A 25,361-nucleotide genomic window follows, 5' to 3' on the forward strand; every position below is an offset into this window, starting at 1 on the left:
GCACGTGTGTGTGTTTGTGTGTGTGTTTGGTTAAGCTCACTGAGAGATCTATTTATATATGAGAAGTATAGCAGGCAGATGAAATGATCTTCCACTCACAGATGAAGGCAGCCCAGGAGGGACCTTACGAACTTTCTTTGTCTGTAGAGGATCTGTAGAAAGATAAAACAGGATTGAGGCAATAGAAAAGGCCTTTGTGGGATGTAAACAACACAACAGCTCATTCACACACTGGCATAAAGAGGGGAGTGACGAAAGGATGCCATCCCTGGCCTAACATGCTTTTCTTGCACACAATCAAGTCAAATCAAAAACAATTTGTCATGTAAAACGCAAAACAATTTGTGCGTGTTGTGTAATCTATTGTAATCATCAGGATAATCATTATTAGCGTTAAAATAGGAGTTTAAATGGCTAAGCAAAAGTCATTCATCCATTGAAAACACAGGGACTCCCGCAGGCTTGTTCATGGAGTTAGTGAAAACAGATCAATGGTCTCTTACAAACAAGTTCACATTCTGTAAAACAAGTGCTCTGGCTTTGGCTTTGCTACATCGTTTGGTCAGCTTGAGGTTTAGAATTGTGTCAGCACATACTGCTCTAAACATGACACTAGACTATAATGCCATTGTCAGGGACTATTTTGTACCAAAAATGAGGACAACTTGCCCTGCTCTGTACCTCTATAGGTATGGGTTAATTGGCACTGACCAATGGGAGCAGGTTCCGGTATGGGGCGTCTTCTGGGGTTGGCCCCGGTGAAGGGAGGGTAGAAGGGAGGGGCCGTTTTCCCCGATGTGGTCACAGGCCCAGGACTCACCAGACCAATGTCCGGTCGCATATTGGCCTGGAGGAGACAACAGAGAAACAACAGATAAGTGGAGCACAGCAGATGTGAAACTAGTGTGTGTGTGTGTGTGTGTGTGTGTGTGTGTGTGTGTGTGTGTGTGTGTGTGTGTGTGTGTGTGTGTGTGTGAGAGAGAGAGAGAGGAGGGAGGATGTACTCGTACAGTCAGGGGGTGATCTCATGCACTGTCAAATTTTATCTGTGAGACACTTGGCCATGAATCAGCCATTCCCCTAATGATCTATTAAAGAGCATTAATCAATCCATTGAGCAGCTTTATGGAGATGTGCTCCAGTGGGAATAAGGGGCCACTGTGTGTTATGGTACCATAATTCACTAACAATCTGCCCTCAGACAAAATACATTTCTCTTTAACGGTAAAGACAGTAAATACCTCTTTTCACAACAGCAGACGAGCGCAGCCACCTCAATTAATGCATGTCCACTTAGTAGTAAAAGAGTTCTTATTCAAAATGTAAAATATATGTGTTAATGAGTGCTTCCCGTGGAGCTGATAAAAGGTATAATGTTTGTTTGAAAACATTCTGAAAAAATGGTACTGTTCTATAATGCTGGTAAATTATGCTTTGTTATGGAGCATCAGCATAAGAAATTGAATCACAAGATACAAATTTCAGTTACTATTTTTTATACACACACAGTCATTTGTGTACTCCTGTGTGTGCCACTGTTAGCAGCTCCACTGAACTCCAAGGAGACATCGATCCAATCAGTCTGACCTAGTGATTTCCCTCTCCTCCAGCCTGCAGTGGAACGGTATTGATCAGCAGCGATCACGGCCTGAGGGCATCCTCAGACACAGCCAGGGACATGTCCTGACTTGCAGGAGCAGCTCTTTGAAGGGAGGGGGCGCAGGGAGGTGCAGGGGGGTGGGAGGCGCATGGGGGGGGGGGTGAGAGGAGGGCAGCTCAAGGCTCATTAAACCATCTGTCTGATCTCAGGATCTGTGAGCTCCCCCGAAAACCACGCCGGCTTAACTGGACAAAACGTCCGTCCCAGAGACCTGGGAGTCACCAGGCCACCAGCCTGCTGGACCTGTGTCTGATCTCAGGCACACGTATCCAATTAGTGGAGGAGAGCCGAGATGACACAGAGCTGTACCAAAACCTGCCTCTGATCTGACAGTCCCAGATTAGTGGGCTGGAGTCCAGAGTCCTCAGCACCCTCCTCTCTTGTTTACTGTGTCATGTGACTGAGCTGAGGCACCCTCTGGAAGGTTCCAGCAGCCTCCAGGCTCCACCAGTATCCACTCCACTCCAGTGACCACTGTGCCCCCAGCAAACAGGCCAAATAAGGGCCTGGACCAATTAGTCTAATTTGCTATGGACCGTAAGTGGAGAAGGAGGGAGGGCCGAGGTGAGTGAGGACACCTCAGAGGAGTGAGCTGCTCTGGAGACTGGAGCCCTCGTGTGCTACAGTAGACTGAGAGGGCTGGGGATTGACACGGTAACCAATGACATTAATCTAACATAGGTCAGAGGGATGACTTTGACCTTGGTCAGCATCATTATTATTATCTGAATTCCCTGGGTATTTCACCTACGATAAATACAAATATTTCCCCAAAATCTAATCAAAACCCCTCACAATAACACCAACATGGTATTGAGGTGGTATTCTAAAAAGACCATAGATTCTGATTTTAACTGATTGAAATGAAGGCCATCAAGTCCTGTGAAAATCAAGTCTGCCACCGCTTTACTGCAGTAGAAATGAGTGGAGAAGCAGGCTCTGCAAACTGACAACCTGTCACAGAGGCCACTGCATTGACATTGACATGGCACAACAGACCAGACCAGACACTCTTCTGCTGCCTTTGTTCAATTATATTAAATCCTCCCAGCAATATTAGCTGGTGTTTCTTTTTTAGAAACTACTGCATGGAACAAAAACCATACAAGAGCCACAAGAGGTCAGATGAAATACCAATTACCATGTAATCTACACATAGTAAAGCATTGGAAACTCAAGCGAGGCCAGGGTTTATTGGTTGTTGATTACATAGATATTTAAATCATCAGAATCCTATTTAAAGATGACAGAAAATGTTGTTATGCTTTCATGAAACTAAATCCAAAATCTTTGATTTTCTGGAGAGAAAAAAAGAGAGATAATTGAGACGAAGAAGAAAATAGACAGATAATTGAGTGAAATTGAGTTAACAGCCAAGGCTTGTTCTGTTCTGTAGTCAGTGTGTGTGTGTGATTGTCTAAGGAGAGGTAGAAAATGTCCTCCCCTAGCACTCCAATAACACACTTGCATCAAACGACATTGCAGTCTATCATGTTGCTAATGCCCAATACCTGACACAAGGCTTTATTATGGCAAGAATCTCCTGAATCACAGGGCTTTCTGCCCAAGCCTCTTCACATCTCAATGACCATCTTCCACAGTGAAATGTCACGCGGATTTGAGGAGATAATGGGAGTCGTCTGTCAACTGCATCCTGTCACTTTAATCAGGCTAATCCGACTCGCAGGAGGCACACAGGAGCTACCTGCGGAACAGAGCGCTGCTGCCGCCACGGCAACACAGCAACCCGGCAACCTGACAACCCCTCTCTCCCCTTCTTTCTCCCAACCCCTCTCTCCCCCTCTTTCTCCCACTCTCTCTCCCCCGTTCTCCCCCTTTCTCCCCAGCCCTGTTCATTACCTCATCCCACTGGGGACATAGGGCCAACTCAACATGGGCACACACAGAACAGTGTGCCCGCACTCCCAGTGAGAGAGAGAGAGAGAGAGAGAGAGAGAGGGATGATATGCTGAAGGACTTCAATTAAATCAGATTTCCTGCTATTATGATCAAGGCAGAATAACACCTTACCATACCACAAAGACAATGAGTGGATAAACTGGGCTCTTTTTCTTTTACTGGTGTGTATATAACAACTGTCCAAAAAGATAAAGCCTGAAGGTTTAAAACGGGTTGATTATTGTGAGACAGACATGCTCAGTGGAATAGGGGGCCACAGCTGGCTACAACACTTTGAATATTTAACCCAATAAGACGTGGGGAGTTCTTCATCAAGTTCAAATGATGCAATAATCCGTTGCTGAGCGAGGCAATTTGCCTAGACTTGATGACAAGCCCACAACTGATGGTCTGTTTGGCAGATATCTGGCCCTATTACAGGACTTTCCAAAAACCTACCTCTTGATAGATTGTTTGTGTGTTTCGAATTTCCATTCCTGGTCCTCCGAGAAGAAAATACAATGTTACCTTTTATTAGGTTAGTGTGGATGGATTATGAAATCTCCAGCATACGGGGGTTGTGAACATTTAGGCTGCTCATTAAAAGATAAACAACGCCTGATAAACTTAGCACCTGAGAGCTTTGCTTATGCGTGATTCGGCTGGGCAAGATTCAGCGGTGGAGCCCTGTCGATAATCAATAGAAGGGTTATACAATATTAATAATGTATTTTCCAGCCAGCATTCTTCCTTCATTCTCTAAAGAATGAAATGGCTTTTTTGGTCTTCCTGTTTTTTTCTAGGACCAGACAAACTGAATCTCTGCCAGCCTCAGATCTCAGCAGCTGCAGGCCTGCATCAATTCCCCAGTTCCCACACAAAATGTCTGAACTGGCATTCCCTCTCCAAAAAGCTCTTTTATGAATGAGTAAACGAGCTCTCGACTCACATCAGCTATATTTTCACTGTGTCTGACTGGAAGCACAGACCTCTGTATGACCACATAGTTGTTAGTAGTAATGTGTACAGTGTGTACAGTGAGGGGATAGAAAAGTGAAGGGTACTACTCTGGCACATGATTAGCTTGAGGTTAAGCGAGTGGGTTAACAAGTGGGTCAATGAGGTCAGAGGCTCCCTTGATCTTTAGGTTAAGCCCAAAGAAGTGGGCTCTATCTTTTAAAGACATCTTTCAGACGTAGCCCTAAACCTAAGTCCAGACTTGGCATGCAAACCCCTAATCCCAATATCATTGACCATAATGTGGAATATAAAAGCTCAGTACTGGGAACAGTGGAGGGTGGAGTAGACTCTGACGGAAGCCATTTTCTGTGGAACTTCTCTTACTGGTCTCACAGCCAGAGCAGAGTGAAAGGGAATACAGAGAGACTGGCGACAGAGTGGGAAGAGTCAGAAAAACAGTGAGTGAGAGCGAAAGAGGAGAACAGAGAGAAGAATGAACGAGGGAGAGAAAGAGGAGGAAAAAGTGAGAGAGAGAATATGAGAGCTCTCCCCATTGACTTGCTGACGTCAGACCGAGAGAGAGAGAGGGAGCTGTGGCTTGTGCACACAATCAGGCCTTTGTGTTGAACATCTGTGTGGCTGTGAGAGGGGAGCTGGGCTGAGCCTGGCTTAATGGAGGTGCTGATAGTGGTGTTTCTCTGTGGTTTTCGGCTGCCCCTGCTAGACCCTGCTAGACTACACAGGGCACGGAGAAACCCCTCAGCCCAGACAGCGAAGACCTGAGGACGCCCCACTGTAATCACTCACTCATTATCTCTAAGCCTCCACACCTCAGAATATTCTCATGAGCTTTCTTGTTCGCTTTATAAACCATCTCTGGTGTAAACATTCCTTTTCACTCTAATTATACTACCAACAAAGGCATTGTATCTGATGAGCTGGACATGCCAATTAGTTTTAACAATGTATTGAGAATGCCCAAACAAGGAGAATTAAACAAGCAGAGTTGACCACACTATATTTATATTTGAGTCATTTAGCAGAAGCGCTTATCCAGAGCGACTTACAGTAGTTAGTGCATACATTTTCTTAGCGGTGCCCCGTGGAATTGAACCCACAACCACGGAGTTGCAAGCGCCATGCTCTACCAACGGAGACTCACTAAGCAGAAAATAGCGGATATCAAACTTACCTGGCAGCCAGACACGCCAGGCTCTCTTCCATAGGCTGGAAATGGAGCCCTCTCTGCTGATTTACCTGTGGAGACACAGAGAAAACTGTTTTTAGACTAACACCATTGACACCACATCATGGTCTAGAAGTCATGGTTCTTATTCATTGTGTCTTCAAATACTAAATCATTCACACTTATACCAGTCACATATTAGGCCACTCTTTAGGCCATAAACCACTGCTCCATATCATAATGCAGATCTGTACAATATGTTACGTAGAATACGTATTCCTTAAGCTATAAGAGATCCTCCTAGACAGAGTTGCTCCATCAGTGTCACACGTCTGGTGTGCAGCACTCCTCCTGAGAGAAATGCTTCCAGGCAGCTGTCAGGAAAACAAATAAAACACACAACGCACAAAACACATGAATCATGTTCCTCACAATATACTAAACTCAGCACTTTTACCCCAGCGGGAAAAAACAAGAGGTTCCTACAAGAAAATGATAAACAACTTTAACAACATCGTACATTATTTTTGTCAGACTTTCAAACATTGCAAGCACCAGACGCAGCACTGGAACTAAATTCGGTTGACTCTGGGGAAAAGGTAAATATTCTAGTGAGTTTAAAACTTGCATAGCCAGGAGATTCTGTTACGCTCTGACTGAACAGAACTTCATACTGGCATGCCCAGGTGAACAGAGGCACATGTTGGAGGATTCACGTCTCTGAGTATTGCTGCGGGGCACAGTCGTACTGCATCTGCACACAGTCTCCAGAGAGCTAGAGAGGAAGCTGCCAAAATCAGGTAGGGTGGTTTAACTGACAACGCTGCTTCCCTTTTGGTAGCAACACAACTCATTTGATATGATATAACATTTCTGGGTTAGCTCTCTCGCAAAGGAAGGAGCATTTAGTTGTGGGTTAACTACATACCCCGAGCCACCGCAGAGGGAGAGAACATCTGTTTTGGCTGACTAAAAAGGTTATACCTGTTTTTTTTTTTTTACATTTCCTAAGCTGCACCTCAGCCTCTGCATGGTTTGGTCTCCATCATGGGCGGTGTGTTCAATAGGGCGATATGGGCGACGCACTGCCAAACGGGAAAAGGAAGGGATTTTTTTTCTAATCAATTATATCATGGCAACAGTAGTTCAGTGTTCACGTCTGATCTGCCAGCCACTAAATGTCCAATCAGGCTAAAGTCGTGCTTCAAATGTCCCCGCCCGTTTTGGGGCGATTTCAGTCAGGTTGAAAATCGCCCAGAAGTCTCTCATAGCCTCTAATGTAAAATATTTTTTTTTCAAATTTCTGAGCTTTCAATACATTCTCTATGGGTGTCTGAGGGCTTGCACTTACGCGCTTTCGTCATACGTAACGTAACGTAACCATGAACGGCAGACAGCAACGCTTGGACAGCGACTGGTGTAACCGACATGCACCATCTTTCAGAAAAGATTAAGAAAAATGAGCTGTCAAAGACCCACATTGATAGCTGTTTGAGATTGTCTGCTTTGGTGAGAGTGAATATTGCCACTCAACTGGATGAGGGATACAGGCTAGCTGTCCGCCGCCACAACGATGAGGTTAGCAACAGCAGAGTCGTGAACACTGTCTACGAGAATCGAGACGACCTCATAGAATGTTTTGAAGCCATCCGGACGGGTTCATTGGGTTCATTTGACCAGCCCACCGTACCAGAAGCTACAGAATAAGGACATCGATGCTGTCTTTATCAAACGTGCCCTCGACAGCTTCGCAAGCAGTGTGCAGGCCATAAGGTAAGATAAAGATTAAACAATATCATTCGATCTTTCTCAAAGCAGAGCTTTATTTGAAAATGTATGCATGAAAGGAGACTGCATTTGTGTTTGAAATTACATTATTGTCATTATATATGGCCAGTGGTGTAATCTATCTTATTTTATATACTATGTGTACTGTACAGTGGTGCTCATAAGTGTATGAACACATTCTAAAGCTGACTAAAAAGAGGAATAAAAAAATAAAAAAATCATCTTTTGGAAATTGATCTTAATGACTTAATTAAAAAAGTTGGAAAATCCAACCTTTAAGGACACCAATTTTCTTTTCTTTTTTATTCCTCTTTTTAGTCAACTTTAGCATGGGATCATAAGCTTATGAGCACCACTGTATACTGTGCTGAACATCCAGGCTATGTGAGACACAAAGGCTAACTTAAACACTAAAGACTTTATGCATCCCTGCCCATTTTAAGTGGAACTGAAGTATTTGTACTATACATGGATACATTGCATATACCTGTGCATCACATAGACAACAATACTGTACAAAGCCAACAAACACATTGGTCTGTTTGCCTTCAGGGACTCCTCTCAACAGCAGCTGCAAGAAGCAACAGGAGCCAAAAGACCCAGAACAGCTTTGAGAGAAGAGGAGAAGCAGAGGCTGTCTGAAGAGGTCTGCAACACCATCCTGGATCACACCAAAGAAAGGTTCTCTTTCTCTGGCCACCCTGTGAGTGCTACCTTACTGCAAGCAGACATGTTTGAAAGGTACTGCCATTCAAAAAAATAAAAAATCTGTTCATGTTCATTTTTACAAATCTATACAATTGGCCAGAATATGGTTGTTCATATTTACAAATCTATACAATTGGCCAGAATATGGTTGTTCATTTTTACAAAGCCATACATATTGTTTATGCAGTGTTGAGGAATGTGAAAGAACACCCTTGATTATTTTTACTGTGATAACTTATTTTGCTTTTGTAAGCCAACACTTTTGAGATCAGTCAATAAATGCTTCTGGTATTGACTTATATGCTGCCCCTGTCTTCATGTTGTTGCTGGACATATCTTTTTAAAAATGTGTGTAGGTCACCTAAATCATCAGAAAAATTGCCCCTCCTGAGAATTTTTTCAGGAGCCGCCACTGGTCTCCATCAGTTTCACTTAGTCCCCCTGTCTCTCCCCTGTGAGGAGACGTTCGTGCCCACAGTGAAATATTCATCCCCAGCATGTGTTTTGTTATACACTCTCTGTCCACCGTGAATAATTGATGGCTGAGTGTTGTTGTTTCTAACCCCAGCAAAGCAGGAAGTCATGCTCAGGAAAACCTCCTCTCTCTCTCCAGGTCTGGCCCTACCTACCTACCTACCTACCTACCTACCTACCTACCTACCTACCTACCTACCTACCTACCTACCTACCTACCTACCTACCTACTAGGGAGAGAGGTAGCTAGCTAGCGGTGTGGCGCAGCACAGACAGGCAGGCAGCTCCCCTGAACTTCTGGAGCACGACCCGGCCAAGCATTGTAACACGCCCAGGGACCTGAGCACAATCAACAACGCTGCAGCTCAGCCCAAACCAAGGGGAAAACATCCCTGAGGAACCCAACGGTAAACAGGCATTTAACTGTTTAGTGTGCCGCCACGCATGATCACACAGTGCTAAGAGTGCAGCATTGGTAAACAAAGAGATGTTCCCATTCTCATGTCACTGCACTTACCAGCACACCACCGTGTTTACCACAGCAACATGTGTAGATACAGAGGATGATAACAATACTGAGATGTAGATAGATTTATTTTGAGTTATATATATATATATATATTAGATGTGTATAACATTTGTGCTATATACTGTCTAGAAATCACCAGCATGTGTTTTTATTTTTAGGGGGAGGACATGACAAAATACTAAAGTCTGTACATCAAAAGGAAAACCCCAAAACACATTGATGAATCTCTATTCAAATGCTAAATATGATATTTTCTTTTTTTGACTGTTTCAAATTTAATGCAACACAGTATATTTTGGGGGTGAGGTTGTACATTTTCATAGGCAACAAATGCTTTCAGTGGATAATGTAGAAACCTTTCAGAAATGTTCCAGTTAGAAAGAAAGAACAGGGTGTGAAAGAGAAGCTTCTGTAGAAGACCGGCGGATCCATTGGTGCTCAAGACACAAACACAAAGATGAGAAAATAATGGGGTATCGCTCATAACATACAGTCATCTACATGATGAAAGCCTCCAAAAAGGAATATGGGGGAGAAAAAGTATCTTGGAATGTCAGAAATCAACAATGTAAGACAGCCCAGCTATTGCAATTACAATTTGTTTAAGTGTTACTGGCGAGTGTTTGTGCCAAGCAGGCTGCTGGCTGCGACGCTGATGTTTGAGGAACCGGTGCCAGCTAGCGCAGCTGTGAGGCTACTGCCCCACCCCCGTCGCCCACCCACCCCAACCCTCACTCACCCTCCACACCCCCCACTCTCTCCTCCATGAGCCAAATGAGTCACTCGGTGGAGAAGGATGCAGGGGGCATTGGCGAGGGGAAGGGCCAAGTGGGAGCGTGGCTAGAGATGAACTTCAGGATCTGGTGTAGAGGTCACTGATTAACAGGGTTCTGGGCTCGGCTCGCCTGCCATGCTGCCTGCCTGATACGGATGCTCCTCTAACCCCCTTTTTATCTAATCACATCCTCCATCTCCCCTTAGCACTGCTAGAGGAGTGACAGGCTAGAGGGGCTCTGTGCTCAATAACCTGCCTGGCCCAGCACTCCCCTCTGTCTCCCCCTGCCTGTCCCCCTGGAAGCCACCAGCAGGCACTTCCCCTCTGTAATAGGACACATCATACATTATAGAAACCCTCTGACTGAGATGATTAATGGAGCCAAATCATCACACTTAAGAGCAGAGCGCATGTGGAGTGTGATGTGTGGGTCGAGGACACAGTACAAGACCTGGGAGAGAGACTCTCACATGCCAGTGGCTGAGGGGAGGCAGAGAGCCAGGGCAGGATCACTGTGCTTTGATTGTAGAGGGCACTGCTGCTGCTGCTGCTGCTGCTACTACCGAGACTGCTAACTCAGCCATTTAGAAACTTGGTTGAAGGAAACTTGGCTCAAGGAAAACCTAAGGAAGTTTTCTACAATACTTTAACAAAAGACTTCTAACAGAGAAGTAAAAGGTAGACTGGATAGCATTCCATCAAAGACCACCTAAACTCTTTATGGCCTGGCTGTCTTGCCATGAAAGTTAGTTCAGGAAAACATCAGTATTAATAGCAATTAACAGCTAATAGGTACTTTCAACGGTATCACTCAACGTTTCTTAAACCACTAATCATGTGAAGTGATGGAGAAGTTGATCACAGGTCTGGTGGATGTGTGTTCAAGATGCTGAAGCAGTGAAGAACAAGTGATGATAAATCAGGTGGAACATATTGGCACTTAGGTTTTTCTTCTAAAGCCGAGCGAGCACCCGAATTAGACCGACAAATACACCCTCATCACAACACAGCGCTCTCCTCTGTCTCTAGCAGACATAACTCAATCTGAGGAGAATAGGTCCCCGTAATAACCTATATTTACAGAGCAAGAACATGACTCGAGCCATTAAATCTTAATTCTCCTTTATGAAGCACTGAAGTCTGAAACAAGACCTCATCCATCAAAGCCCACTAATGTTGTAAGCGAAAAGAGGAATGAAAACCATGAGAACAAGAGACCAATTTCACCAGAGGAGTCGCAGGCCTGACACTTTCCAGGGCATTAGCCATGCTGGTTATTATCTCCCCAAGCAGGCCTGTACTATCACAGCCAGCCTGGCATTCACAACACCAGCCCTAATATCATTATTACAAGATTTGTTCTGAGCAGGTGCAGTCGGCCTACAGAAAGCAATATTCTCTCCAACTGTTTCATTTTTTGATTCTTGTCTGTGACAGTTTGTATTTTGTATATATAATTTTTTTTTACATTTCTGTACTTCCCGAGACTACAGTTGATGGATGGGATGCTAAGTAAATTCATCATTCTGCCAGCGAGGAAGAAGGCCGGGCTGTCCAGGTGTTGACACACGTGTCCAACAAGAACAGTGTTGACACCGGCGCAGACGCAATCCCCCAGACACATGATGCAAAAACAACAAGAATAAACTGGCTTAATTACAGCCATCACTGCAGATGATCTAAATATAAATGAAGTCCACTGGGACAAACACCTTGGATAATACTGTGTCTCCTAGCCAAATCAATTACACTGATGACACCGGCTCAATCTGAAAATCAATTTGAATGGAAAAAGGCTTCCTTCAATTCTGGCATACGACCAACACTGTCTGAATGTATACGTTTCACAATATACATTTGGCATTTTGAATGGTAAAACGTGGCCATTATGATTATGATCGCCTAAATTTGAAAACAGTTTGACATTGAATGCAATGCAATAGAGGTGTTGCGACCCATTATGTTGAACAGTTACCATCAATACCAGAAATAGAGCAGATTTGTCTATGCTAGTGTGTAGCAGTCGAGACATTGATTTTCCCTCCACCCTATAATTCACCCTTACTGAACTGAATGACTTGCTTAGATAGGGTATAATGAGTGAGTGATGTATAAACAGCATCTGTAACATAAAATATTGAAATGAAATTGGGATGCAGCTCAGAATTAAAAGGCAGGCGTTGTGAGGAGTCATTCACAGTACAGCTCCCTATTGATTGGAGCATGGCGGTGCTGTGGAGCGCGCCTTGTTTTGATACTCTGGGAGGCAGTGATCTAAGCATCTCTAGGGATCAATTCAAAACCCCAGCCACAAAAACAGCCAATTAGTGAGCTCTGCTCCGCTCCCTCCGCTCTACAGCATCGCCGATGCATTCCTACCGAGGGCCTCTTTGTTTTTCCACCCTGAGACCCCTCGGCTCACCTCGCTGGTAAGGAAGGCACGGCCCAAATAAAACAAACACACAACACAGAATCAAATCAAAGTTTATTGGTCACGTACACAGATTTGCAGATGTTATAGCAGGTGCAGCGAAATGCTTATGTTTCTGGCTCCGACAGTGCAGTAATACCTAGCAATACAAAACAATCCACATATTCAAAAAGTAAAAAAAAGATCTGAAATATCAGAACGAGCTGTATCAGAACAAACAATGTCAGAGACCGGAATATAAAAATATATACACTGAGTGTACAAAACATTAGGAACACCTTCCTAATATTGAGTTGCAGCCCCCCTTTTGCCCTCAGAACAGCTTCAATTTGCTGGGGCATGGACTCTACAAGGTGTCGAAAGCATTCCACAGGAATGCTGGCCCATGTTGACCACAATGCTTCCCACAGTTGTGTCAAGTTGGCTGGATGTCCTTTGGGTGGTGGTGGACCATTCTTGAAACTGTTGAGCTTGAAAAATCCAGCAGCATTGCAGTTCTTGACACACTCAAACAGGTGTGCCTGGTACCTACTACCATACCCCGTTCAAAGGCACTTAAATCTTTTGTCTTGCCCATTCACCCTCTAAATGGCACACATACACAATCCATGTCTCAATTGTCTCAAGGCTTAAAAATCCTTCTTTAACCTGTCTCCTCCCCTTCATCTACACTGATTGAAGTGGATTTAACAAATGACATCAATAAGGGATCATAGCTTTCACCTGGAATCACATGGTCAGTCTATGTCATGGAAAGAGCAGGTGTTCCTGTGTATATACACTACATGACCAAAAGTATGTGGACACATGCTCGTCGAACATCTCATTCCAAAATCATGGGCATTAATATGGAGTTGGTCCCCCCTTTGCTGCTATCAGCCTCCACTCTTCTGGGAAGGCTTTCCACTAGATGTTGGAACATTTCTGCGGGGACTTGCTTCCATTCAGCCACAAGAGCATTATGCTGAAACAGAAAAGGGCCTTCCCCAAACTGTTGCCACAAAGTTGGAAGCACAGAATCGTCTAGAATGTCATTGTATGCTGTAGATTTCCCTTCACTGGAACTAAGGGGCCTAGCCCGAACCATAAAAACAGCCCCAGACCATTATTCCTCCTCCACCAAACTTTACAGTTGGCACTATGCATCTGGCAGGTAGCGTTATCCTGGCATCCGCCAAACCCATTCGTCCGTCCAGATGGTGAAGCGTGATTCATCACTCCAGAAAATGCGTTTCCACTGCTCCAGAGTCCAATGGTGGCGAGCTTTACACCACTCCAGCCGATGCTTGGCATTCCGCATGATGATCTTAGGCTTGTGTGCGGCTGCTCTGCCATGGAAACACATTTTATGAAGCTCCCGATGAACAGTTATTGTGCTGACGTTGCTTCCAGAGGCAGTTTGGAACTCGGTAGTGAGTGTTGCAACCGAGGACAGACGATTTCTACGCACTGTGAGCTTGTGTGGCCTACCACTTTGTGGCTTAGCCGTTGTTGCTCCTAGACATTTCCACTTCAATATAACAGCACTTACAGTTGACCGGGGCAGCTCTCGCAGGGCAGAAATTTGACAAACTGACTTGATGGAAAGGTGGCATCCTATGACGGTGCCACGTTGAAAGTCATTGAGCTCCTCAGTCAGGCCATTTTACTGCCAATGTTAGTCTATGGAGATTCCATGGCTGTGTGCTCAATTTTATACACCTGTCAGCAACCGGTGAGGCTGAAATAGCTGAATCCACTAATTTGAAGGGGTGTCCACATACTTTTGTATTTATAGTGTATATAAATGGTGTGTATAGACAGTATGGACATCATATGAATAGAAAAGGTGTCTACAGCAGTAGTTATATAGGATGAGCAATGACTAGAATACAGTATATACGTATAATGTGAGTAAAATAGTATGTAAACATGAGGAAATAGAGGGTAATGCTAAAGCCAAATGAACAGATTATACAACTGTTCCCCCCTCTTTCTTTCTAGTGTGTGCTGTGCCTGTGAAGGAGCCCAACCCATGCTCCTGTCCGTGCTTTACGAGTGCTAGCCAAGAACCTCATCGCAATCCATTATCCCTGTCAAGTTAATGTTCCATGTTGAGCCATATGGCAGTGCTAACACACGCAATAAAGGAAATTCCTTCAACTTGTTACAATCAGCACTTTCAGCTGTCCAAAAAACAAACATAAACAGCTTTATTGTGTTTGCTGCATTTTCTGTTGATATTCACGACAAAAACAGGAAAGCCGACAGGAAAAGAGAGAGACGGGGGGGTGAAGAAGGGGTGGACTCAGTGACCTGCAGTGTGAAAGGAGAACATAGGAAATTGGTTTTAGACCACTTTAGTACTACAGAGCAGTTCCATTTCCACCCTGATATTCTACACTAATCCTGTAGTGGAAAGTTCTGGTCTCTTTGGAAACCTTGACATAAAGCACTGCATTGGGCATGCTCAGTCGCTCCCAAACACAATCCACTGGCAAGCGCGACATCACAGCCGTGAAGAAAGCAGCACACCCACTCACTGGTTTCCCTGGCTTTTAAAATGGAGCCTTTTGTTTCCTTCTCTCAAGTGTTTGTGTACATCCATCCTGTTTCAGGCTTTGATGTTTCCGCCAGGTTGTGTTGGACAGTAAATAAAAGCTGTGCTGTGAGTTGGGCTGGGGTTGTGGAGAGGTCAACAGGGTGGTGAGGGTAGTACATCAGCCCCTCCTCCCTCTCTGATGTAGCAGTCAGTGCCCACAGTCCAGCCAGCCCAGTCCAGGTACCAGCAAGGCAGAGGCCCACACTGGGGGCACAATAAAGCTCTGGGGAAACAACTCTCTCTTCCCACCCTGAGCTCAGCATCAATTTCTGTTAATTACAGCCTTGTCAGCAGCAGCATTATTCAAACAGCCAGCGCAAATGTTAATGAGTTCTTTTGCATATTTATTTTTTCTTTTGTTGAAATGTCATTGATTATTACGTTCTACGATGATGAATGCCTCCGCTGATGCGCTCTGATATGTAATTAGTCATTAGGTGGAATGAATAGATCAATTAAAAGAGAGGGGCCGGGATTAAGAATAATCAGAATCAAACGAGGAGGAATCTAAGTAGAGCTAAATGAAACAGACTTCTTAAGGTGAGTCATGCTGGACAAAATGAAAAGGCTCTCTTTTAACAGCAAAGACAAGCTTCCTCCATCTCTCTCAAGTTCAGGATGGGGGGAGCATGAAATGGTTTTTAATCATATTCAGCTGGATCAAAGACAACCTTCATTATAACACACAGCTTTTAGCCTTGAAGTATGCCTTTCAAAATGAAGTACTACTGCCCCTCTGACTACCTAGAGACAGAAGGGATTTGATTCCCATGGTGGTCTGTCTCTGTGTATAAGAGGAGAGGTGGATTTCCTGATTGTATTTATCCCAAATACCCCCAACCCCCACCACACAGGATAATCAGATGCTTGGTCTATTTGATTTTTCCGCGTTGGTAAAAAGCAAAAAAAAGGGGAGGGGGGAAATGTTTTCGTTTGGCCTTTCCCATTTTCGGAGCCTCACTATCCTCCAGCCAGTGCTTGCTATTCACAGGATGAAAAAAAATGCATTACTGCAGACCAGATGGGAACATTCCACATGACCAAACCAATCAATCACCTTGGTGGGACGCAGGTGCGACACAGCCGTGCTGCAACACACCATTTCACAGTCTATCGGGCACAAACACATGGCCACCAATCAATGGCACCCCGAGGACCCACAAGAAGGGGGGCGCCTCCCCAGCCCTACTGGTTCATGGCTGATGACTTCATAATCACGCATCCATTCTCTCAGCGGAGGAGGGCTGTGAGCTATCTAACAACCTCTCCCACCACGTGGTGCACACTGACGCTGGCTGCCTGTGATGGAGGCCACCATGGTAGGGTCACTAACACACACATGTAGTCACACCCCTATCAGACATGCACATGTGGGACGGCCATGTTAGGGCAGCAGGAGCATCGAGTGAAAAACAAGAATACATTTAACAAGACATGGAAAAGGGGGGGGGGGGGAGAATTCTTGCATGTCCCTGGATGGATATTAGAGTACAGTCAGTGTGCCACATCAAAGTGTATGTGTGGACGACTGGTATTAGATGCCAGGCAACTGTTAAACAATGAGACATCAGAGGACAGAGATGAAGGACCAGGAAGGATAACACAGGTCAGGAAGTTTTATCCGCCTCTTAGTCACGAAGCACTTTGGGCATATTCCCTTTCACAGAAATCCCAGAGAGACCCAAATGTCCACAGTCCAACAGAACAACCCAAACACTAAACAGCTATATAGAGAGTGTGGCCAAATAGCGGCCAATGGGACCAGTCCTTTGATAATCGTTTCGGAGCTGTGTGTATGTATATATGTGTATGTGTATGTGTATTTATTTATTTGTGTGTGTGTGTGTTTTGTGTGTGTGTGCGCGTGTGTGTGTATGTGTGTGTGTGTGTGTGTGTGTGTGTGTGTAAAGTGCATGGTGAGCGTTTAAGAGGTCTCAGTTAAATTCTCTGAGTTGACTAAGCATTTAATACCCCACCTCCATCTCCCTGGCAGCAGCGGGGGGGGGCTCCAACAGGGGCTGAGAGAGGTGGATAGCAGGAGAGGGGGAGGAGGGGGATAGAAGGAGAGGGAGAGGACGGGAGGCTGTGCTTAGGCAGGAGAAGAAGGGGATATTCTGACAGAGATTCAGCCAGCTCTCTGTGAGGGCTTTAATTGAATCACAGGTCAGGTGTGGCAGAGTTTACGCTTTTTCATGCTTTTTAGTGTTTTAGCATGCACTTAGTATTTGCTCCAGTTCCCCTGTTTCTGTGGCTAACTGAAACCTACAGAGAGAACAGATAGATGCAAGGTTAGAGCTCATGTAGGAGGAGGTGTCACGCCCTGGCTCTGGGGACACTGTTATGTTGAGCCAGGGTGTGTAGATATATGTGTTTTGTTTCTATGGGTGCTATTTCTATGTTGGCCAGAGTGGCTCCCAATCAGAGGCAACGAGTGTCAGGTGTTGCTGGTCGTCTCTGATTGGGAGCCATATTTAAACAGTCTGTTTTTCATTCGTGTTTGTGGGATTTTGTTTCTAGTCTGTTTATGGTAGACCGTGAACTGTCACGTATCGTTTGTTGTTTTGATCGTGTCTCGTAATAAAGAGTATGTTTGCCTGCAACGCTACGCCTTGGTCCTCATCTGTTCTAGACGATCGTGACAGAAAATCCCACCACAACTGGACCAAGCAGCGAGTCGAGGAGCCATCGCCAGGGAAATCCCTAGCAGATCTCCGTGGCAGCCTCGACTGGGTCAAGCCGAGTGAAGAGCAGAGAGAGTGGACTTGGGAACAATGGAGGAAGAGCTTCGACTGGGTCAAGCCAATTGAGGAGCTGAATAGCGGGAGTTGGAGGCAGAAGAGCGAGAGTTGGGCGAGAACTATAGAGGCCTGGCCCACGGGGAGGAGAGACCCCCAGAAATTTTTTAGGGGGGGGCTCACGACGTCGGGGCAGCAGGAGGCCGCGATAGAGCGGTCCAGCGGGTTGGCAGAGGAGGCCGCCAGGTTACGGGGGCCACTGGTCGAAGAGGGGATGGAAGGTGTAGAGGCACGGCGAGAGGTACTGGGGTGTGTTACCAGTCCGGTCCGGCCCGTTCCAGATCCCGGTGTAGGGCCAGTGGTGTGTGTCCCCAGTACGGTCCGGTCTGTTCCTGCTCCCCGCACCAAGTCAGTGGTGCGCTTCGTCAGCCCGGCTCGGCCCGTTCCTGCTCCCCGCACCAAGTCAGTGGTGCGCTTTGTCAGCCCGGCTCGGCCCGTTCCTGCTCCCCGCACCAAGTCAGTGGTGCGCTTCGTCTGCCCGGCTCGGCCTGTTCCTGCTCCCCGCACCAAGTCAGTGGTGCGCTTCGTCAGCCCGGCTCGGCCCGTTCCTGCTCCCCGCACCAAGTCAGTGGTGCGCTTCGTCAGCCCGGCTCGGCCCGTTCCTGCTCCCCGCACCAAGTCAGTGGTGCGCTTCGTCAGCCCGGCTCGGCCCGTTCCTGCTCCCCGCACCAAGTCAGTGGTGCGTTTCGTCAGCCCGGTTCGGCTCACTCCTGCTCCTCACACCAAGCCAGTGGTGTGCGTTGTCAGTCCAGCACGGCCCGTGCCTGTTCTCCACACCAAGCCAGTGGTGGGCGTCGTCAGTCCGGCACGGCCCGTGCCTGTTCCACTGGTGCCTGGTTCGGCACTGGTCAGATGTTTTACGCCGGAGCTAGAGCAATCCGCTCCATCAGTGTGCAGTCCAGCTCCGGCCAGCGGGGCCAGACCGGACCAGGGGTACTTTGGGGGGTTGGAGAGGGAGCGGGGATCAGGCCCGGAGCCGGATCCGCCGCCTAGGCGGAGTGCCCACCCGGTCCCTCCCCTGTGGTATTTGGTTGACGCGGTCGGAGTCCGCGCCTTTAGGGGGGGGTACTGTCACGCCCTGGCTCTGGGGACACTGTTATGTTGAGCCAGGGTGTGTAGATATATGTGTTTTGTTTCTATGGGTGCTATTTCTATGTTGGCCAGAGTGGCTCCCAATCAGAGGCAACGAGTGTCAGGTGTTGCTGGTCGTCTCTGATTGGGAGCCATATTTAAACAGTCTGTTTTTCATTCGTGTTTGTGGGATTTTGTTTCTAGTCTGTTTATGGTAGACCGTGAACTGTCACGTATAGTTTGTTGTTTTGATCGTGTCTCGTAATAAAGAGTATGTTTGCCTGCAACGCTGCGCCTTGGTCCTCATCTGTTCTAGACGATCGTGACAGGAGGATCATTTGTATAGAAGACAACCTTTCATATTCAGTTAATGAAACATAACAAAGGTGAGTACACAATGACAAAGAGAATGGAACCAGATCTGTTCCCAGGTAAATATAAATGTTCCAGCTGAAACACAGGATTAATATCTCATTAAGCCACAGCGCCCTAGGCTAGGACGGGGAGCAATGAATAAAATAATATGTATGTGTAATGAAAGATTTAATATGGATGAACAGGGAAAAAGTGGGGGGGGATTGGTGTGTGCGTGTGCGTGCTCAGTGGAGATGTGTGTGTGTGCATGCTGTTTGACAAACCCTGCAGGTTGGATTATATTACACAGGCAGGGTAGTGGCGCTGTGGATTCCCTATGTATCCTGGGAGGAGAGGGGATTGCGCTACGCTGCTCCTGGGACGAGCACGTCTGAAAACTAACATGATTACATTGATTCATTTGCTACATTCATTTCTCTCCATGAATTGGATCCATGGGGGAATGGGGGTGGATATTTTTAGGGGAGGCTGTGGTGGGCGCTGTGTTTGCCACCTGAGGTCCCTGAGCCAGGTGTGTGTGGTGTATGTGTGGAGTGTGTGGTATGTGTGTAGAGAAGTGCACCTGCATGGCTCTGTAAGAGTACAGGGCACAGACACACAACTGGCCCCAGCACTCTATACATGACTTGTATTTCATAAAGTCCTATGAATGAAATTGGGTTCACTCATCCCAACAAGGCCTTAAACTAAGAGGTTTATGAATGGGTGTATGATCACACTGTCAGTCTGGGTTATGGAGACAAAGTCAGTTATTCCTGCTAGACTCCTTGAAGAAACAACTGTAGTGCAGCCTGTGTGCTCTCAAGGCTACATCTGCAAACTCAGAAGGACAGTGCTAATGACAGTGCCAGCAATACAGTGCCGTGAAAAAGTATTTGCCCACTTTCTGATTTTCTCTATTTTTGCATATGTTTTATACAGAATGTTATCAGATCTTCAACCAAAACCTAATATTAGATAAAGGGAACCTGAGTTTACAAAAAATATATATATAATTGGGTGTAGCAAAGTTATGCAACACCCAATTCCCCTATGTGAAAAAGTAATTGCCCCCTTACACTCAATAACTGGTTGTGCCACCTTTAGCTGCAATGACTGCAAACAAATGCTTCCTGTAGTTGTTGATCAGTCTCTCACATCGCTGTGGAGGAATATTGCCTCACTCTTGCATGTAGAACTGCTTTAACTCAGCGACATTTGTGGGTTTTCAAGCATGAACTGCTTGTTTCAAGTCCTGCCACAACATCTCAATTGGGATTAGGTCTGGACTTTGACTAGGCCATTCCAAAACTTGAAATGTGTTGCTTTTTAGCCATTTTCATGTAGACTTGATTGTGTGTTTTGGATCATTGTCTTGCTGCATGACCCAGCTGCGTTTCAGCTTCAGCTCACAGACATATGGCCTGACATTCTCCTGTAGAATTCTCTGATACAGAGCAGAATTCATGGTTCCTTCTATTAAGGCAAGTCATCCAGGTCCTGAGGCAGCAAAGCATCCCCAAACCATCACTACCACCACCATGCTTGACCGTTGGTATGAGGTTCTTACTGTGGAATGCAGTGTTTGGTTTTCGGCAGGCATAATGGGACCCATGTTTTTATGCTACTGTATCTCATGTAGAAATATCTCATCAAACTTTAAAGGGTCAATCCGGAGTTCAAACAATAAAAAAATGGCCACACCACCACTTGTTTTGGTAAACAGCTGAGGGATGGGGCTTGAGAAATATAACCACTCTCACATTCATAGACAGAGCTATGGATGCAAGGACTGACCATCCATGAGATCAAAATGATAGTTTTAACCATGTTTTAAAGCGATTCAGTTTCTGTTTACATTAACTTTGTTTACAAACATTGGAGTAAAATAAGCTTATATTTTGGATATAATGTATGTAGCAACTCTGGATTGGCCCTTTAAGGAGGAACACCTCTGTAAAAAGTTCTCAAGTCTGTTCTCCCTGAATAGCGAAGAGTCATCCCAAGCTGTACCTAAAAAAGCCATTGTTGATGGTTTGTGTAAACCTGCCTAGGCTTGCCCTTTCGCTGAATCAAAGGACATGTGAAACCTCAGACTACCTCAACTCATGCAACACTGAGTCACAGAGCTCAGTGCAGTACTTCAGCTTTACGACTCTGGTACTGAACTGGCTAGGCTGGACATGGAGCATGGCAAGACTCTCCATCAGGGAAGAAGATAGAGCACAATGCCAGAGTGAGCGGACGGACGGACACATTTCACCAGATATATGGAGGTACAGTAGCCAAGAGTGTGTGTGTGTGTGTGTGTGTGTGTGTGTGTGTGTGTGTGTGTGTGTGTGTGTGTGTGTGTCTGTGTCTGTGATGGAGATTCAGTGCAGTAGTGGAGTCAGGAGACTTAAGCTGTTCCACTGGCAGCATTCCTTCCTAATGAATCATTGCCCTTCAACTTTGTGTTTTCATTTAACAATCACTAACATTTTTATTGGCATCAGCTGCCAGCTAGAATAAGGGGAGAGTAAATCTGCAAGAGAGAGAAATGAGATAGAGAGAGAGAAAGAGGGGAAAGAGGGAGGAAGAAATAGAGAGAGGGTGAGGATATGATGGATAAAGAGGGGCGTGGGGGGGAGAGGGGAGCGAACAAAGGGGGCTAAGGGAGGGAGGAGGGAAAGGGAAGTGGCCCAGCAAAGAGAGTGTGACATGGACAAAGTACAGCGACATCATGAAGAAGAGAGAGAGAGAGAGAGAGAGAGATAGAGAGAGAGAGAGAGAGAGAGAGAGAGAGAGAGAGAGAGAGAGAGAGAGAGAGAGAGAGAGAGAGAGAGAGAGAGAGAGAGAGAGAGAGAGAGAGAGAGAGAGAGAGAGAGAGAGAGAGAGAGAGAGAGAGAGAGAGAAAGAAGTATGGATGCTTTCAAATAGTGATTGTAGGCAGATTCTTGCTGTCTTCCTTTAGATGTGTGTACAAAGGGATTGGGCTAAATGTTGGCAACTCATGATTCAGTCATCAAACCCTAGTAAGACACTGCCTCCACTATTCTGAAAATCCTTCCTTGCTGTAGATGTAGTATCTCACATTTGAGTAACGCACCGAGCTACGCTTTTTGATGTGTCATTTAGCATTACAGAGATTTCTATGGTAACAGGCTTGCCTGACTTTAGGTGGGCTTTACAGGAGTGGGTTGGCTTTGTCACCAAGGGAAACAGCAGACACAAGGTAGAGGAGTCGTGGAAAAGACAGAATGTGAATTACTGAACAATCAAACGCCCATATATTTCATGAAACGGGAATAAAAAGAAGAGCTGGTTTTATTGAATGCTTATAATCCACAGTCAAACCAACACCAGAAATATTCCACTATGATGTACAGTATGCTGTGCTGTCAGAATCAGTGGAGGTGAGGTGACTATCCTGTACAATATGACACAGTGTTACATGCAGTGGAAGTGGATGATACTTCCAGATGTTCCTGGACTGATTGGCTGGACCTGTAATTACAGTCATCCTCCCTCCGCTGCTGCAGCTGCCCCTCAGGGACCTGTTACATCACCTCTCCTCTCCCCTGGCCCTCCTTCTTGGACAGGCAGCCCCCTCTGCAGCTGGGCTGGGCAATGCCTCGCAGGCAGCACTGGGGCCAGTGCCTGAGGAGGGCAGGGTAGGGACTAGGAGGGGGTGAGTGGGGCGGGGAGGGGGAGTGGGGGGATGTGGGGGCGCGGGATGGAGAAGAGGGATTTGTGCCCTTTCAGCTCGTCTTCAGCTCTTCACGCTCCACTGAGCACAGTAACAGATAAGCGCACCCTGTAGCTCTGCATAATGACCGGCTACATCCACTAGACTACAGCGCACCACACCTCCTCTCCCCTCGCCTCCACACCCCTCCCTCTCCACCTTCCTTCTTTCTCTTCCTCTGCTGGCCTGACACATAGAATAACACCAAACACATTCAAAGATGCCCAGAAAAACAAGCCACAAAAGAAATGTATTCACCTATTGTTTAGTACCAGTAAACAAATCACAAGTAGCAATACATATGCTTGAAATGGTTGCAGCAATGTGCTCTCACTGTGCTAAGGCCTTGTGCCTTCACGCAAGGGTGGATACATTACAAACCAGTCTTCTCTCTCCATGTGGTACCAAACCAGTGGAGTGGACAAAGGGAAAATATAATCTATTCTATCTCTAGTTCAGTTGAACTAACAGTGAGTATGGCTACAGGACCAACCACCATATCCACTCACAGTCCTTAATGATCCACTGTGATTCACACCTGTGAGTACAGCTCACCATCTGTGTGCGTGTCTCCACACTCCAAAGGCACACCAGTGCTCCCTCCTCCTCTACCGCGGAGGCTGCAGAAGGTGGGCAAATCTGAGCGTAACCAGGAGAAATAGAGGAGAGAGAGACAGAGAGAAGGGAGGGTGCAGGCAGGAGCGAGTGAGTGACAGACGGAGGAGAGGAGAGGGAGCAGCCTTGGCAGCACCTGTGACCCACACTGCAGAAGTACCCGGGTGAACACCTGAGCAGCACCTGGCCGCAATCAAAGCCTGGGTCGGGGGAGGGGCCCTCGCGGGACAGAATGCGAGCACGCCAACACCTGCACCAGTTAAACACGCTGGGGATGCTAGCGCCATGTGGGATTTGGCTCTCCATGATAAGCCTTAAGGAACAATTACAAACAAACAGGAGAAAAAGAGACACTACTGAGGCACAGAGAGAGACTGATTTTTTCGCCGCTGCACAAAAGGCAGAGAGAATACATCTTGGCGCTGTCATGGCCCCTCTTGTGCACAAAACCCTAGGCTACAAAATGCTCTGAACACTTTGCATTGTCACTAAATGACTGCATAATTTAATTTCCTGGAAACCCATTACGTTTCATCAAAAGGAGATGAAAAACAGATGAGAACAATTCTTCCGTGCACGGAGAATTCATTTAGCAGAAAGCCGAGGGAGGAGAGAGGAGGAGAGAGAGGAGGAGAGAGAGGAGGACTAACTGCAGAACACACTGCAGGCTGGCAATGAGGATGAAAATCTCAGAAACTAGTGCTGCATGGGCTCCACAATTATTTTCCTGGTGACAGCATGCATTACAGCTTTAATTACCCAGATAAGGCAAGCAGCATACATACAAACTATTCTTGGACACTATTCAATTTGAACTGTGTGATATGAATCTGTTCCAAGGATACTGAGCAATGCTGCTTTAAAAAAAGGTGTACTTTCATCCACATTGAAATTGACTCTGTATTTTCTACTTATCTATTTTTTACTTAAAAATTTTTTTTCTTAAAACTGCATTGTTGGTTAAGGGCTTGTAAGTAAGTATTTCACTGTAAGGTCTACACGTGATGTATTCGGCGTATGTGGCAAATCAAATTTGTTTTGATTTGATTTGATTTCTTGTATGAAAAGCATTGATGCACTTGGATACATGGTCACAGTGGTCTTGGATACACAAACAGGGGTTGGCTGGCCTTCAAGGACAGGTTGTGATTCAAACTCTGTCTTCACTGCTCCCCTCTCGTCCATCTATCAACAGCGAAAGCATTTCAGGCTGTGGACTTTTCCTGAGCCTATACACAGACCTTAAGACTGATCCAAGCCCTAGCTGCTTTTTATTTTGTGGACATACTGTAGCTATGGAGAAGGCCTCACATTTTCCATAAAGGAGACTGTGGAACCTAGTCTCCACATATTCTGGCCTGAAAACTAAAAAGCACTTTACTCCAGGGAATTATATAAAAAATATAAAAGTGAATCGACTTAGAGACAACACTTTTTCTGAAAAAAGATTGTTTTCATCTGTTACAGATCAATTAGGGTTAGGAGTCCAAGGTATTTGGTGACGGTCACAGTGGTATCAGATGGAAACCCAGTAACCACTGTCTCTAGAGGAACAGGCAGAGAGAGGAGCTGGGCCCGTACCCACAAAGCATCTCAGAGTAGGAATGCTGATCTAGGATCTGTTCTTTTTCATTATGATCTAAAAGGCTAAACTGATCCTAGATCAGAACACTTTGTGGATACGGGCCCTGGGCTCTGGGCTGGTGGAAGCACAGACCACAGAGTAGGGCGGAGACTGTCTGGCCCAATCTAGGGGCCTCCAGTCTGTCACTGGGGGCCACAGCCTCCCCTGCTCCATTAACTGCCAT

At 46.0% G+C, this 25,361-nt stretch overlaps 1 protein-coding gene across 1 annotated transcript in view; it reads right to left on the minus strand.

Moving 5' to 3' along the window:
- LOC311128560 (transcription factor 12-like) overlaps nt 1-25,361 on the minus strand; it is a gene marked incomplete at its 3' end in the record, with an annotated part of 82,697 nt that overhangs the window by 24,787 nt on the left and 32,549 nt on the right. The window contains exons 6-8 of the mRNA XM_084160747.1: nt 5,712-5,776; nt 712-847; nt 100-152 (exon numbers count right to left, since the gene is read on the minus strand). Coding sequence (XP_084016873.1) covers nt 100-152; nt 712-847; nt 5,712-5,776 — 254 coding nt within the window. The remainder of the gene's footprint in view (nt 1-99; nt 153-711; nt 848-5,711; nt 5,777-25,361) is intronic.

The sequence above is a fragment of the Coregonus lavaretus genome, assembly GCF_964263955.1.
Source record: "Coregonus lavaretus genome assembly, chromosome: 4".
NCBI lineage: Eukaryota > Metazoa > Chordata > Actinopteri > Salmoniformes > Salmonidae > Coregonus > Coregonus lavaretus.